This window comes from Cucurbita maxima, unplaced genomic scaffold (genome assembly GCF_002738345.1).
Source record: "Cucurbita maxima cultivar Rimu unplaced genomic scaffold, Cmax_1.0 Cma_Scf00011, whole genome shotgun sequence".
Taxonomy (NCBI): domain Eukaryota; kingdom Viridiplantae; phylum Streptophyta; class Magnoliopsida; order Cucurbitales; family Cucurbitaceae; genus Cucurbita; species Cucurbita maxima.
In genome coordinates this window covers 3623989-3641279 of record NW_019272027.1, presented here as the reverse complement: position 1 = coordinate 3641279, position 17291 = coordinate 3623989, and the positions used below count along the sequence as shown (strand labels likewise).

At 38.7% G+C, this 17291-nt stretch overlaps 2 protein-coding genes across 6 annotated transcripts in view; both read right to left on the bottom strand.

The window, feature by feature from the left end:
- Positions 1–6436, bottom strand: part of LOC111486346 (DNA repair protein UVH3) — a 10473-nt gene extending 4037 nt beyond the window's left edge. The window contains exons 1-12 of one of the 4 annotated variants that reach the window (XM_023133433.1): positions 6154–6436; positions 5810–6060; positions 5050–5231; positions 4856–4964; positions 4615–4742; positions 4409–4532; positions 3954–4031; positions 3817–3870; positions 3267–3451; positions 2128–3094; positions 1523–2050; positions 596–790 (exon numbers count right to left, since the gene is read on the bottom strand). In XM_023133433.1, the coding sequence (XP_022989201.1) occupies positions 596–790; positions 1523–2050; positions 2128–3094; positions 3267–3451; positions 3817–3870; positions 3954–4031; positions 4409–4532; positions 4615–4742; positions 4856–4964; positions 5050–5231; positions 5810–6060; positions 6154–6241 (2889 nt within the window). In that variant the 5' untranslated portion in view covers positions 6242–6436. Of the gene's footprint in view, positions 1–595; positions 791–1522; positions 2051–2127; positions 3095–3266; positions 3452–3816; positions 3871–3953; positions 4032–4408; positions 4533–4614; positions 4784–4855; positions 4965–5049; positions 5232–5454; positions 5674–5809; positions 6061–6153 lie in introns of those variants that run through there. The other 3 variants (XM_023133434.1, XM_023133435.1, XM_023133436.1) reach the window with 3 other exon arrangements.
- A 740-nt stretch (positions 6437–7176) lies between these two features.
- Positions 7177–12979, bottom strand: LOC111486347 (potassium transporter 6-like). 2 transcript variants are annotated; one of them, XM_023133437.1, is made up of 8 exons: positions 12508–12978; positions 11934–12423; positions 11780–11833; positions 9214–9474; positions 9074–9126; positions 8742–8865; positions 8400–8654; positions 7177–8314 (listed from the first exon to the last, which is right to left on the bottom strand). In XM_023133437.1, exons 1-8 carry the CDS (start codon positions 12544–12546, stop codon positions 7260–7262), a joined length of 2331 nt encoding a protein of 776 aa, XP_022989205.1. In that variant the 5' UTR covers positions 12547–12978; the 3' UTR covers positions 7177–7259. The 2 variants fall into 2 exon arrangements, with proteins under 2 accessions (XP_022989205.1, XP_022989206.1); XM_023133438.1 differs by having other exon boundaries at positions 7260–8314; positions 11934–12420; positions 12508–12979.
- Between the last annotated feature and the right edge of the window lie 4312 nt (positions 12980–17291).

Here is a 17291-nt window from a genome sequence, read left to right as displayed (position 1 = left end):
AAAAAAAACCCCCCCCCCCCCAAATAATAATAATAATAATAAATAAATAAATAAAATAAAATCTAAGTCAATTGATGGAGAACCACAATTTTAACCCAACAAAACCTTACCAAAAAGCACCCCAGCTTGAATTGATAACAAAAGGAGTATAATTCAAAAAAGTAATAATAAGAAGAAAACACCAGGAAGAGCAATCCGAGTGAAGGATAAACTGATTGTATCACTCCCAAAGAATTTTTTTTTTATAAGACGCTCAACTTTCGTTGAGAAAAAACGAGAGGCACAAACTACAATTAAACCAAACAGTATTAGTGTATCACTCCCAGATAATAAACCTAACGATGCAGAGAACTCGCACAAACAATAGCCGGTGAGTTAGATAAGCAAGGAAAACATTCCAAATTAAGCATGCTTTTTGAAAAACCCAAGTTGATTTATACCTATGCCACTTATAAACTATTCAAGAGTTAAAATATTGGTTAAATTATCACCACCAACAAAATTAATTAAATGTAATTCCGCATGACAATGCAGATAAGAATAATTATAATAATAATAAAGAGAGAACAAGCAGGCAGCTCTACCAGATCCAGACCTTCATAAAATATGTCTCAACATATTTGCGGTCATCAAATATATTCTTGTAAACACTTCTTGCCCCAAACAAGAAAACGTCAGAGTCATCAGTCACCACTCCATCAACGAGGTTTGCAAGTTCCATATAAGCACATTGAGCTTCCGCTTCCATAGGAGCAATAATATATGGTAAGCCAAACATTTGCAGTAATTCCTATAGGGAATCAGATAAATTAAAATTTTTAGTTTTTTTATCTCCATTCTCAGAAAGAGGGAACTCAAATAGTACTGCAAATAGACTTCATTTGTACTAATTAGTTATCATCAAGTAAAAGAAAGTTGAGACAGTAGTAGTTAAGAGAAAAAGTTAAAAGTGCACCAAACTGCTGAAATCAGTCATGACAATAAAAATCCCCGACTACCAAGACTTAATGGGTTAAATCCCCTAGGAGCGCCTACCTGGGATTTTCAAATCACAAAAGGGTGTTTAGTGCAGGTTCAAAATCTTAAATCTGGGTCTAAGTGAAATGCTCAGGGAGCCTGGGTTTAGAAAAACTTTGTTTAGGTGCATGTATAGGAAGCTATGAGTGGAGAACATGAATTAGGTTGTTGTTTGAGCATGGTTGGTTTTTCCAACTAAATTGCTTGACCCCGTCAGTTTTTCTAATTAAACTCAAGTTTACTACTCCAACAAATGTGGGTAAGGCTTGGGAAGCCAAATCCACCCCAAGGGTATCTCACACCCCAAACGCCCCAAAAGGCATTTTCACTTCTAAGAATTACCAAATCATGAGCCAAATTTCTTCGAGCCTTCTTCCCCCCTCCCAAGAAAAGAAAATTCAACTCTTGGGACTAAACCATTGCAAGTGTATTAACAAAATAAAATAAATAATCAAACTAACAAAATCGACTTCCCCACTAATATATGAAAATCAACCATACAGACCTGACATTCTGCGAACATTTCACTGCTGACAGCTTCAGCATTACGCTCAAGTCTTTTCTGCTCATCTCCAAGACTAAGACGTTCTTGCTCAAGAATTGAAATTCTACTTTTCAATTCATCCTCTGTAACCTCAGCCTCTGCTTTGCTAATTTTAACTGTATGTCCTTTTCCAACTTCTTCTTCGAGCAAAAGATCGCTGCTATGCTTCTCAACAGGAAAATTCTGCTTGAAATGATTTTCGAAGGCAGAATCTTTTGTGGAGGAATCAACATCAGGAGTGTTAACACCGTCCATCTCAACCATACGACAAGCAGGCTCAATCACTGTACTATTTATCATATCCCCAACCTGAGTAGCACGAGGTGCATCCCTAGATAAGGACTTAAGAGTATCACTGTTTTCATTTGACACTTGAAGAGAAAATGAGGTATCCTTATAAGAAGCATCCAACTGTTCTGCAATTGTGGTATCTAACAACACAACAGGTTCTGAACATTGCTTTTCTTGAGATGAACTCTCAGTCATTCCCTGGATATACAGTTCAAAGTAAGGACACTGCTTCACATAAAAGAATTTTAGATTACAAACTAGAGTCTAGAGATTACCTTCTTCAAGATAGAATCCTTGGCATTTGACCAATTCATTCCATCAACACTATCCATCTTTTCAAGTCCAATCACATTCTCATTTTCGAAACTCATACATCGTTCAGCCATTTTTCCAACAATTGAGGGTTGTGATTGTGGTTGCTCATGTTCAAGAGATACAGGGCCAGATTTTCCATCTCCGACATCCTCCAGACTTCTTCTTATTGCCTCCTGCAAATCAGCCTCTTCCTCCAAAGAACCTTTGGAAACTGACTTTCCTGATTCATCTTCAAAAGGAACTGGGTTTACATGATCACAAACTCCATCCTCCCAATCGACTTCACTCTCATCACTAACTGTTCCTTCAAGTGCTTCCTTCCAACCAGAATCTGTAGTACCATCTTGGGAGAGTTTTTGGGACGAGATGTCAAAAGAAGCCATTTGAATGGGATTTTCAGCGGCTAAATGAGTAAATAGATCATCATCACCATCAAAAGACTTCCCACCCTCACCTTCCAGCACTATTTCGATAGCAGTATCTTCATTCAGCATAGAATCTGCACCTCTCTCATCCAACTTATTAATGGATTCATCGACGCCTTCATTTGAAACATCTAAAACTTGGCTTCGAAGAGAAGAGCTTTTTGGATTACAAATTTCAATATTTTGCATGGGTTCAGGATTCGCAGCCTTATTTGCATTGATATTCTTCTCAATCTCTTTCATCAAATCCAAGTTTCTTTCTAAATCACGAGTCATGTGCATCCCCATGGCCCTCACTCTACTAACACGAACACATCCCCTCTCATCCAAAAATGTCTCGATATTGTCCTCAAAAACCCCTGACTTATCAGGGGTTGATTGAGCCAGACCATTGGATGTACTAGGAATGTCTGTATTATTCAGGGAACTCAAAGATTGCTGAACCCTTGGTGCCTGTAGGTCTTTGTCTCCGTTCTTCTCAGCTCTAGTAGATGTAAGTACCCTGAGAAAATCAAACATCTCATGAATCTAAAATATTTTATAAATCCCAAACAAGCAAGCTTTCAGGGAAAAGGAACAACTTAAATCAGCTCTCAAATATCTGTCCAAACTACTTTATAATGCACATTGATCTTTTAAAATAACAGAATTTGGGCAGAGTTTAAACAACTCACTGTTTATCACCAGTGAAAGATGATGAAAAAATAAATTCCCTGTTTGCTTCAGAGGCAATTCTTGATGTCTGTACACCACCAACACCTCTCCCAGAAGCAGCCTTCTGCACTTGATCAATATCCCGGCGAAAAGCAACAGTTTTAAGATAAGCCTGTATCTGTAGCTCAGAAAACTTTGCAGGATCCTATAATAAAATGAAATCAACTAATAAGATGGCATTGACACAGTCATTAGAGGAGAGGGGCAACAGAAGTACACACAAAACAAAAAAAATGAAACTGCAACGGAGCTTCTTCAAAGAAATGGAATACACTTGCACAAAACTACCCCATATCTCATCAACAATTAAGGGAATCATAAAGGATAGTAAGTCTACCTAAAGAAACAATAATCTATGGTATGAACGATATCTCATCTTCCCCCTTGTTCTTCTCTTTTTGGTAATGAAAAGTACATTTCTTACATGCATTTGTTAGTGTGCGTGTGTAAAAGAGTAGATGAGGCTCTAAAATATATGACAGATGTATATTGAACCATTTCAGAACCAACCTTCTTGACCCTTTGATATTTCTGTCTGTTTTCTGCCATTAATCTCTCTCTCATCTGCACCAAGAATACTTTGCATTAACATGTGCCAGCATGAAGTTACATCACTACCCAACCAAGGTCCATATACTGAAACTTACCTGAACAAGAAGATCAAGTTGAACTGACGGTGGCAGAGCAGCCAATACAGAAGGATCAACTACCCCGTGCATTTCAGGCTGGCAAAGTAAATAAAAACAATATGATGGGCACAATTAATAACTTACAAGTTGAGGGCTCCTAGATTTCCAGTAAGCCAAAGATTCACAATCTCAAAAGTAATATTATTTAGTTAGTATTTTCATTCTGCACAAAGAAATGTGCAAGAGCGAAAAATATCCTATAAACCTCCAGATTTTCACAGGTAAAGGTCACTGTTGCACCTCATATCTGCTGACTTATGACTGATATCCAATGACACAAACACCATCGAAGGTTGCTTCCTAAAGCTTCTAACTTCGTGAATATGAGAAAATAATTTAAGAAAGCCACTGTGGTAAAGAACAATTTGTTGATTAAAAATCATATGAACAGAAATCAGTCAGGGACAGCATACCAATATCATCTCTTCATCTTCATCTTCATCATCCATATCTTCACCTGCCAGATACGAAGCAGAAGATACTGATACATTTTCATTCAAACCTCTAGCTTCCTCTGCTGCAATAGATGCTGCCAACCTAGAATAATGACAGCAGAAAGAATGTGATCAACATAAGACATTGACAATAAAGATATAACCCAAGTGTAAGTGCACCTTACATCTCATCTAAATTTTGCTGATGGGCACTTCTTGAGGCCACTTCCATCCTTTCTGAATCACTTCCCACTACATGAATTTCATCTGACAAAATCTTCTTGCCCTTTGAGTCATTCTTGTACTTCTGGTTCTGGATCCAACATCCTGTTTGTCAGGACTCTCGTCTTTCACCTTCCAATTTATGGAAAAGAAATACTAGACCCAATCTTGAAGCTTATTGATGCACACAGGCAGCAAACTTACCCAAGTTGACTGTTCACCTCTGTCCTCTTTGGGAAGAGTGACACCAACAAAAGAGGGGGCACTACTCGAGAAAAACCCATTCTCCTCGATCATAATTGATGCTGCCACCCTAATTGATCAACAAAAAAAACCTGTCACATGACATTCTTCCAAGTATTTACATATTGCATCTGTATTCACAAGACTTATCTCACATTCCATCTAGATTTTCATGATTGCCACTGTTTGGGACGCTTTTGCTCCTTTCTGAAATAGAAGTACCATCAACAATTGCGTTATGGTTCAGTAAGGTCTTCTTTTTTGGAACATCCTGCTTCCTCTGCTGTTTCTGGTTCTTTATACCCTCAGCCAGTTCTCTCAACCTCATTTCCTTGAGCTATTAACCAATAGGTAGAATAGTTCAAGACTTTACACACAATTGCAAGTTGCAACTAGGAATTTAATTAAATATAAAAAAAAAAAAATAGATCCAACAACAAATTGATCAGTCACATGAAAAATGAAAAATAAAACCACAAACTTTTTTCATTACTATTTATTTACGGGGAATACAATCATAATTAAACGTCTTTGTTGAGATGAAGGTTTAAGTTTCCAACCGAACAAAAGCTATCTGAGAAGCGGGTAGTGATCTGCTTCTATGTATTGCTGGAAGAGTAAAATGGCATACATCCAACGACATCACTAAAATTTAGAATCGCCACTATCCAGTAGGATTTCTAATACGACAAGCAATGTGAAATGAAATTCCATTTAATTTTGGACTGCAAAATGATGTAAATGAGCTTGAAATACTTCCGTCTAATCAAACGCCACCCATTGAAAAAACAGACGCTTCTTAATTCTACTGGAAAAAATTTCGAAACATAAGCACAATAATTTCTGTAGGCGAATAGACAAATTTCCAGCACAGAACTCCAAAAACACTCGAAAAGGACCGGAAACTAAACTCACATGATTGAGAAGCAATTTCTCGGCAGTCTTACGAACTTTAGCCTGGGCGTTCTCACGCTGCCTACGGCGAGCAATCAGAGTCCGGCGCTTGAGAGACGGGGTTGCACCATCGAAGACGAAAACAGGCTTAGTCCGCAAGAATAGAAGTTTACAAATCCGTCGAAAGAAACCGAGTAAATGAGCGTTTCGGACCATTTCTCCTCTATCATCACGCATTGCCTTTATGAACTGTACCATCCAAATGCTCGCATCTTCAACAGAAAAATAAACCAAAAAAGAAACTTCATCAACAATGAATTTTTCTTAAAACAATTCAGAGAAGAGAAAGAGAGAGATGTTTGTACCGATCGCCAGTTTCTTCCCGGCTAGGGTTTCAACGGATACACGTCGGCCGACGGGAGCCAAAAGCTCCCAAAGACCGTGAACTCCCATTTTTGTTGATCCCTTGACCTCGAGACTTCTGGTTTCAGTCCGTCGTTGCCGCCAATCGCCGGGAACTCTGTCTTATTTATAGTCCATGCCAATTTCCCAGTAGGACAGTTAAAATTTTGGCGGCCGAAACGACGTCGTCGATGTAATTAGTTTTATGGCTTAAATTTTAAATACTTATGTATATTGTCAAATTTTTATTCTTTTCTTCCTTCTTTTAATTCAACAAAATATTCAAAATATTTTAAGATGATAAATCCTTTATTAAAATTGGCAAATTTTTATTAATAATTATTATTTTATCTAAAATTGACAAATCTTTATTATACGAGTGTTTAAAAGACTCTTCAACCCAAAAACTCCATCAACTAAACCTAACTTGATCAACAAAAATCATCTATCACATCTCGTGCATCATCTCCAACTTTTTTTAAAAAAAAAAATAATTTAAAAGTATTAATATTACTTCTGAAAGTTCATCAATATTTTTTTAAATGTGATAGTGACGGTCTTGTTCATATTACTAATAATAAGAGTCGCTTTGAACTTCTAACAAAAAAAAGTTTAACCGTGTTTTTAAAATTTTTTAAAAAGTTAAAAAATATTAATTAAACTTTTGAAAGTTAGTCTAAAAAATATGTGTAGAGGTAAATCAAAACTCCTCTACACGGGTGGAGGAGAGAAAGGATGGCCCAAATCCCGCATTAGGCGAGCTACCTTCTTTCATAATAGAGCCGAAAATAACAACTAACATAGTTGCCTCTCGCATTCAAGGAGATGCTACTGTTCGATGTCACGGTTCTGGTACACCATGATCCTTGACTCTAAAACAATCGAGGGCACTACCTTCCTTTCGCTTTGAGTAGGGACGGAATCAATCATCGTTCAGTAAAAAGGGTATAAACGGTATTTTCGAAAAAAAATATGAACGAATTTCATCGACCAAAATTTATTTTTATTAAGAAAAGAAAGGATTAGACAAAAATGGTTTTATTATATACAAAGAGAGGGTTTAGGGTAATCAAACTTGGTAGATCATCCCAACCTCTAAAGTAGATGCATGAGGCACAGTCCAAGCATAAGATGGCCCTCTTGAGTTCCTTCTCAAGAAATCATACCCATAATTTATCACCATTTTCTTCACCCAACCTGACCCTCTCTTTGCTTTCACATATGAATGTCCCATAATGAAAGCCATGCCTGCCTCTCTTGCTTCCATTAGCTCTTCCAGCTCTCTCCTTGCCTCCACATCCATTTGTGGGCTCTCAGGCACAACAAACCTCACTCTTTTCCTCACTTTTTGTGGTGACTTTATCTCCCTCACCTCTGATGTCTCTCCTCCTCCTCCTCCTCCTCCTCCTTCATCGTCACACATTCGCACTCCGTCTACGTGTGTCGACGACGTTCCCACCACCGTCATTCTCTCGCTCTCTTCCAAATCTTCTACCTTCATGTTTGTTTCCGCCTTCTCCGACCTGATGAACTCCGCAATGCTACACACTAGGTCCTTCTCGAACTCGATACCATCCTTGTGGATGTCGCGGTATCCATATCGTGCTATGCATCGATACAGACGGTACTCCTTTGGTCCAACTCTTCCTACGAGGAATCTCTCTCCTGGTCTCACGTGTGGGACGGGGACAGATTTTACACAGAGGAAGACTAGGACTTGGTGGAAGGCGGGGAGGTTTGTTACAAAGTGGGAGAAGATGGCGGGGATACCTGAGACTAGCTCAGTGTATATAAGACCAATGCCGCGTACTCGGACAATGCCTAAACTTGGACCTAAGCCTAGGAGCCAGTTGATTGAGACTTTGTTTTGAACATCATACTCGTATTTCTTGTGCGTTCCGTATTGCCATACGTACATGACTAGTAGGAAGATGAGCGAGAGGGCAATGGGAACCCACGCCCCTTCTTGAAACTTGATGAGAGATGCCGAGAAGTAGAGTGATTCGATGAACCCGAAAATGAGTATGAAGGCAATGGCAAAGAGAAAGCTTTTGTTCCAGCACAAGATGATGACTACAGACATTAGGCAGGTAGTCACTAGCATAACGGTTATTACCGCTAAACCTGTCAGTAACAATGACATAACGATCAGTTTTACTCATGAAAAATCATCAAACAGCCATAACCACGAGTCGTGCAGAGAGTATACCTGATGCATTCCCCATTCGTTTCGTGTCTCGAAAGCCACCAGTAATAGCCAAGCACAGGATCATCAAAGTCCAGTTGATCTCCGGAATGTAAATCTGGCCGTGGACTTTCGACGAGGTATGAACAATTTTGACCCTTGGGAAGCAGCCTAACGCAGAGCACTGTTTTATTATCGAAAACGTCCCGGTAATGACAGCTTGACTTCCGACCACTGCAGCTAAAATGGCTATCACAAGTACAGGCCATCTTATTTTCTCTGAAACATAAAAATACAAAGTTGAACTCATTCGACATTTCAAGTATGTTCATTCACTTGTCTCATATGCACCAAATTGTCACCTACCAGGAACCGACACGTAAAATCCGATTCGATAGTTACTTTCTTCACCGTGATGTTGAGAAAGATAAGCAGCTTGTCCCATGTATGCCAATACCAAAGCTGGATAAACCACAAAAGAAAACGCAATCTGCAGTAGAACAGCTTTCTATTAGAAAAACGCTCGGAGTTTCAACCAATAATAGCTTGAATAACATCATCAGATAACTTTATACACGACTGAGATTCGAGTATCAAAAAAACGATCATAAGCATATATGAACTCGAGAGAACTTTTAGTATGTAATCGTCTTAAACTAAGGACTCATGTTCAAAATTTCTGCGAGTATAAAAATGACCTTGATAGATAGCTGCGAGAAGTGGCCGAGATCAGCGAACATTGCTTCCGAACCTGAATATCGAACAGGTCAGTTTAGATAACTCGAGGACAACGGATTGGCTAGGAGAAAAATGCAGTGGGTTGAGCCACTCTCATTACCTGTCATACATAACAGGATGCCGCCCAGGGACATCCAACCTCCCCTTTGGGTCTTCTTCAAAAATTTGTACATATAATATGGGGAGAGTGCTTGATAAACATGGGGATTCCAGTAGAAGATATTGTACAGCCCTATCGAACTTATACACACGAGCCAGGTAATTACAACTGGTGCGAACAGAAACCCGACTCGATGGGTTCCATAATGTTGAAGTGCAAATAGGATTACTAATATGACACAAGCGACCGGGACTTCGACGTCTGCAAAAGCATTGAACTATTAACATTTTGATGTTTTACTTCGCACAACAACACACACTCAATCTAGATGAACACAAAGAACCGGAGAAAGAAAATGCAGTAGAAATATTGGCTAAAGGTTTATATTGATGACTTCAGGTATAAAACGTACGAGAGAATACAGAAAATACAGAAAGTACAAGCACGGTACATGTAGAATCTGGGATGCCAAAAAAGCTATTAAAATGTGAACAAAGTTATATCCGTGTAGCATATTCGTCGAGTGTGAACTAAGATTATTAATGTAACAGACCAAGTCCACCACTAGCCGATATTATCCGTTTTGGCTCGTTACGTATCGCCATCAGCCTCACAGTTTTAAAACGTGTATACTAGGGAGAGATTTCCACACCCTTATAAGGAATGTTTCGTTCTCTCTCCATATGTGAGATCTCACAATTCACCCCCCTTGAGGGTCCAACGTCCTCACTAGCACACCGCCTAGTGTCTAGCTCCGATACTATTTGTAACAGCCCCAAGCCCACCACTAGTAGATATTGTCCGTATTGGCCCATTACGTATCGCCATCAACCTCACGGTTTTAAAATACATATACTAGGGAGAGGTTCCAAACCCTTATAAGAAATGTTTCAATCTCCTCTCCAACTGATGTAGGGTCTAACAATCCACAATCCACCCCCTTGAGAGCCCAACATCCTCGTTGGCACACCGCCTGGTGTCTAACTCTAATACCATTTGTAACATTCCAAGCCCACGGCTAGTAGATATTGTTTGCTTTGACCCGTTACATATCGCCATCAGCCAGAACACGTCTGCTAGGGAGAAGTTTCCACACCCTTATAAGCAATGTTTCATTCCCCTCTCCAACCGACGTGGAATCTCACAGTTACGATATCAAAAATCAAATATTACCAAACATCTCAAGCAGATGACACGTCAACCAAATAGCTTGTTCAAGCCCAAACTAGTAACCATCTTTGAAGGTAGCACTGTTAGCAGACAACAGCAACCAACAAACAGAAAAGAAAACTTTACTAGTTCAAGTTAAAAGGACCCATCATCAATAACAGATGGTCGATAAAAACCCGCTACCAGAAAGATGTTGCCTCAAAACTAGCCTTACTACGATAAAGATCGATCTCGTCGAAGTCAGGTGATATGGATACTTTAACGGTGTCTTAGAAGGTAATGGTTTGACCAAGAGATGAATGGTCTAAATCCTATAGCAGCTAGCCAAACAACAGTAAAAAAGTTCGAAGGGTTTCAGTAAAAGTATTGATTTAACCTCTCTTTTCCCTTTTTTACCTTCTTTTCTTCACATGATAGTGATTTGATTAGGATTTGAACTGAGGTGTTTGTATGTCAATCATATATGCAGAGACCCACAATAATTTGTGTAATAATTGGTGGCCATAATCCTGTTCATGTTGCAGCGAAACTAACTAACAGAACAATTGAAAACGAAAAACTAATTATTAACACGGCCTAAGCCCACCACTAGTAGATATTATCCTCTTTCGGGATTCCCCTCAAAGTTTTTAAAACGCGTCTACTAGGGAGAGGTTTCCACACCCTTATAAAGAACGTTTCGTTCTCCTCCCCAACCGATGTGGGATCTCACAATTCACCCCCCTTTCAAGAGGTTTCCACACCCTTATCCTCTGTGTCTTCGCTGGCACTCGTTCTCTTCTCCAATCGATGCAGGACCCCCCAATCCACCCCCTTCAGGGCCCAGCGTTCTTGCTGGCACACCGCCTCATGTACACCCCTTATAGAGGATTCCACACCTTATCCCCTTCAGGGCCCAGCATCCTCGCTAGCACTCGTTCCTTTCTCCAATCAATGTGGGACCCCCCAATCCACCCCCCTTCGGAGCCGAGTGTTCTTGCTGGCATATCGCCTCATGTCCACCCCCTATAGAGGTTTCCATGCCCTTATCCCCTTCGGGGCCCAGCGTTCTCACTGACACTCGTTCCCTTCTCCAATCGATGCGGGACCCCCCAATTTACCCCCTTCGGGGCCCAGCGTTATTACTGGCACACCGCCTCATATCTACCTTCTTAGGGACTCAACCTCCTCGTTAAACATCGCCCGGTGTCTAGCTCTGATACCATTTGTAACAGCCCAAGTCCACCGCTAGTAAATCTTGTCATCTTTGGGCTTTTCCTTACCTCAAGGTTTTTAAAACGCGCCTACTAGTCAAAGGTTTCCACACCCACAACCGACATGGGATCTCACACAAATCATCAGAATTTATCAGCTTTTCCATGAACATTCAAGTAAATAGACTAGCAAAGAAGCTTACATCGATGATGTTCTTTAGCCATTGAAAGTTCCAGCCCAGAAACAGCAGAGAAAACTGCCATAAAAGATCCAAAACCAGCAAGTTCCATCAATTCAAACACTAAAATCATTTGAAAAAAAAAAAAAAGCAGAACAGCATGAAGAATCAACAGTACCAGAAATGGCAGGAGTAAGAACTCCATCTCCAATCACCATGCAAGCCCCAATCAAAGCAAGAACAAGCAAAACCCTCTGCAGCACTCTATGGTTCTCTAATGTCGATTTCAATCTCGACCCACAAGTGTTCTTAGTGGTTAAATCCACCCCATCTTTTGTATACTCAGAAAGGTCCTCATCCGCGAGCTGACAATTAGGCAAGGAGCCAACTCGGGCATGGCGGCAAAGCAATGAGTACAAAGCAAAAGTTCCCCCCTCGCCATTATCATCAGCTCGAAGAACAATAAAAACGTATTTAATCAAAGGAATAAGCGTGAGAGTCCAGAAAACAAAAGAAAGAATCCCATAAATCTCCTCATTAGTTTCAGAGTGCTCAATATCCTCAGCAAAAGTGCTTTTGTAAACATACAAAGGGGAAGTACTCAAATCGCCATAAACAACCCCCAAGCTTTGATAAGCCAAAGTTAAAACAGCTTTCCAAGAATCCTTCTGAAACAGAAGCGATCAAAATCAACAAAACATGAAGAAAATGAAGAAGATGATGAACAGATTAGAGTGCCATTTTTGTAGTACCTTGATTGAGTGACCCCTAATAGCACTCTCCAGATCCATCAATGGCTATCTCAAAGCTTCAAAATAGCCATTACCCATTAAATATTAAAGCGAATAAAGACGACCCAGATGGCTAAATGCAAAGTAAAATCAAACAAGTAACTCGCCTTCAATGGCGGACCCACCAATGCAAAGAGGGCAACGAAGAAATCAAGAAAGAACAGGAAAATGATGAACAAAGAACATAAGCTTCGATTGGCTAGAAGGAGAATTTAAAAGAAGAACAAGAAAGAACAGAGCAAATCAGAAATGGAGGAAAGGGATATTTTGAAATTGGGATATTTTGGATTTGTTCATAGGATTCTGATTTTGTGTGATAACTGTTGAAGAACAATTAAAGAGCAATTGAGTGGGCGAAATGCTCAGCTCAGCAAGCATGATTGAAAAAGTTTGAACGCACCAAAACAAAGAAAAACTGACCCCATCAAAGCAATTTCTGTGTACTGTTGAGTTTGAAAGACTGCATTTAAGGGAGAAATGAAACCAATTTTTTTTCAATAATTTTTTTTTTTTGATTAAACATTTTGTTTTATTTTCTTTTTATGGAATTTTTAGATCAGAGACTGTTCATCTTATTCTCACCAAATTTGTTGCTACCACTCTTTGGAAAAGAAAATTTTGATGTTTTTTTTTCACAATATCACAAATTGTTTTGCTTGGTATGGCAAGAAATTTAATGCACCAGAAACCCATATTAGATTGAAATGATTTATATAAAATTTCTCCCCTCACCCAAATAAAGACCAAAAATAATAGTTCTTTTAAGTACTCGGGAACCTGATCGTCTTGATTTTCCATTACAACGTGATTGTGTTAGCTACTTGTGAGATCGCACGTCGGTTGGAGAGGAGAACGAAGCATTAAGGGTGTGAAAACTTCTCCCCAACATATGTATATTAAAATTGTGAGGCTGATAGCGATACGTAATGTGCTAAAGAAAACAATATAGGCTAGCGATGAGCTTTGGCTATTACAAATGATATCATAGTCAGACACCAAACGATGTGTCAACGAGGACATTAGCTCCCAATGGGAGTGGATTGTGAGATCCCATGTCGGTGGGAGAAAGTAATAAAGCATTTTTTACATGAGTGTGAAAATATCTCCCTAATAGATGTGTTTTAAGACCGTGAGGCTAACGACGACATAAAATAACCCAAAGTAGACAATATCTGCTAGCAGTGGACTTAGACTATTACAAATGGTGTCAAAGTCAAACACTGAGCGGTGTGCCAATGAGGACGCTGACCCTGAGGGTGGATTGTGAGATCACACGTCGGTTGGAGAGGGGAACAAAACATTTCTTACATGAGTGTGGAAACATCTCCCTCGTATATGTATTTTAAAACCGTGAGGCTGACGACGATACGTAATAGACAAAAGTAGACAATTTCTACTGACTGTGGGCATAGTCGGTTACACTACTTGTCTCTGTCTTGAAGTGTTTTTAACCTACATAAAGTATGATTGTTTTAAGTCAAATTTGTTTAATTTTGAAGTTTTCGTTATTCAATAGAGACGGTAACAGTCAATTCTTTTAAACATTTCTTAATTATAATTTTATATTTTCGATATTACTTTCATTCCGATACGATATTAATTTATTAATAACCATCTAACTCAATATATATATATATATATATATATATATATATAGTCTAGTTATGGAAAGCCGTTGGTCGGTCAATATATTAATAATTTTTCTTACCAATGGCAATTTTTAATCTCCGATCATTTAAAATAAATAAAAAAATTATTAATATTTTAAACAACTATATCGTATATCTAATTTATATTGACAAATACGAACATAGTATTATATCTTCGATAAAGAAAATCGATAATTTGAATCTTAACCTTGAACGTCAGTCAGCCACATAAATTAAAAGGCAAGAAAACGAGAAGGCGGGCCATTTAAACTCGCACGAGTCCAATTAAGAAGAACGTAGAAGGCTAAAAAGGTTGAGTTGTTGGTGTTTTGTTGGCCTTTATTGTTTTGGTTTTATTTGGTTTGAAAAAGAAAATTAATTGAAGAAAGCGATCCATGAGCTACCATAGTATTTGACTTCAAAAACGTGTAACATATTTAGCCACCCTTAACATATTTATAATCATTTAATTTCAAATCCTACTAATTGTTGTTGCCTTTAAGCCTTAAAATAACATTTGTAGTGTTGATGATTTATGAGATCTCACGTCCGTTTCAGAGGAGAACGAAACATTTCTTATAAACGTGTGGAAACCTCTCCTTAACGGACGCATTTTAAAAACCTGAGACTGACAACGATACGTAATGAGTCGAAAAGAATAATATCTACTACCGGTGGATTTGGGCTATTACAAATGGTATCATAACCACTGGTCGAAGTAGGGCTAGACCCTTTCTATAGTCGACGCGTTTTAAAACTGTGAGGTTGACAACAATACGTAACGAGCTAAAGTGGACAATATCTGCTAGTGGTGGACTTGGACTGTTATATATAGTATTAGGGGATAAATTGTGAAATCTCACATCAGTTGAAGATGAGAACGAATAGAAATGGTATTAGAGCCAAGCACCAAGCAGTGTACCGACGAGGACGTTAGGTCCCCAAAGGGGATGGATTGTGAGATCTCGCATGAATCCGAGAGGATAACGAAATATTCCTTATAAATATGTGGAAATCTCTCCTTAGCAGACACGTTTTAAAATTGTGAGGCTGACGACGATACGTAACAGGTCAAAACGGATAATATCGACTAGTAGTGAACTTGGGCGGCTACGATCAGCCATATGAAATTTTTTTGTCGAATTAAGAACCTAAGATCCTTTAATTAATTTAATTGTCCATTAAAGAAGTCAAAAATCCATGTATTGCATGCGTGTAAGTATTAAATTAGGGGATTTTGTCAGCTTTCAATCTTGATTTGATAACTAAACTAACCAATACCTCATATTATTCTCTTCAAAAGTTGGCCAAACAATTCTTAATTTTTTTTAAAATAATCTTCTCATGTCATCTCACAATCCACCCACTTAGAGGTCCAGCATCCTCGTTGGCACACTACTCGATATCTGACTTTGATACTATTTGTAACAGCCCAAGTCCATCGTTAGTAGGCATTGTTCGTTTTGGCTCGTTATGTATCGCCATAAGCCTCACGGTTTTCCACACCCTTATAAGGAATGTCTCGTTCCCCTCTCTAATAGATGTGGGATCTCACAAATACGATATCCAAATTGAGGGTCCTACTTATTAACCATGCTACTTAATTTGCACAAACGACGAATGCTACTCAATTCTCGACCCATCTCGACCCATCTCCATTTAAGAGTCAAAAGTGAGAAGATAAGTTGAAATAGAAAAGTGGGTTAAAAGAAGAGGCTAAAATTAATGAAGCACAAAAGGAAGGATATAGAGATAAGAAAGAGTGAGAGAATCTAAGAAGGCATATTCAAAGCAACAAGAAGTAGAAAGATGCCAAAGGGCGATGGTGAAATAACCATTTTGTCTCCATTTTCTTAAAGAAAACCACTTTTTCTTTCAAAGTGGGTGACCACTACGACCACTTAGGACACTGTCCATTTTGCAGCACAACACTGCCTTTTTCTTTGGCTTAGACTCCTTGGAAGCTCCATCACGAAGAATATTTCAGCTTCCGTGATATCACACATTGGCTAAGAACGAGAACAAAACATCCTTTATAAGGGTGTAGAAACCTTCTCTTAGCATACTCATTTTAAAAGCTAAAGTGGACAATATCTGCTAGCGGAGAATCTTGGCCGTTACAAATGGTATCAGAGCCAAACATCGGATAATGTGTCAGCCTTCTTGTTGTTCCCCGAAGGGGGTAGACACGAGGCGGGATGCTAGTAAGGATGTTGGCCCCAAAAGATGGTGGATTTGGTGGCGGTTCCACATCGAATGGAGAAAAGAATGAGTGTTAGGTGAGGACGCTAGACCTCGAAAAGAGGTGGATTGTGATGTCTCACGTTGGAATGAGTAATAAACTCATTGAATTTGAATTTGGGTATTGAGAAGTGGAGGGTGAGAGCCTTGTTGCATAGTTCTAAGTTCATGAATATTCTTAGGTTTTTTTCTCATAAAAAGATGAACAAAAATGTCTATTGGCATCATACTATACAAATTTGTTGTTATTTGAAAGATGGGTTTTGTATAGTTTTTCGATCGAGTATAAAAATTCGTTTTTGCTTTCTATTTGCATGAAATTTAGACTTGTTTTATACTAGTTTTTGTTGTTTTGTTCGAAGGGGTAATATTGGACTATGAGGATAACTCGAAGTTACAAAGGAATTTAAAGACAAAACAAATAGGAAAAAAGATGTAATAGCTAAGTCCACGGCTAGCAGATATTGTCTGTTTTGGCTTATTACGTATAGTCGTTAGCCTTACTATTTTAAAACGCGTCTACTGAGAAGAGATGTCCATACCTTTATAAAAAATGTTTTGTTTCCCTCTCCAATTGAGATGGAATCTCATAAAAGGTAACAGGAGACAAATTTGAGCCAATAAAGAATAGGAGTAGAGAAGAATTTTGGGTGAATCTCAAATGCAACTCAAGGTCAAAACAGACCCTATTCTCGGCCTCTCAAAGAGAGCACGTATCACGCTTGCCCCTTGGCTTGTGGTCTATTGATTCCATCTGGTTTGGTTCATTTTTAACCTAACTCGGTAAGGAAAACATAAGAAACGTTAGAAAAGTTCCCATATAAATACTTTATGTCAATTTAGAGAAGATTTGCT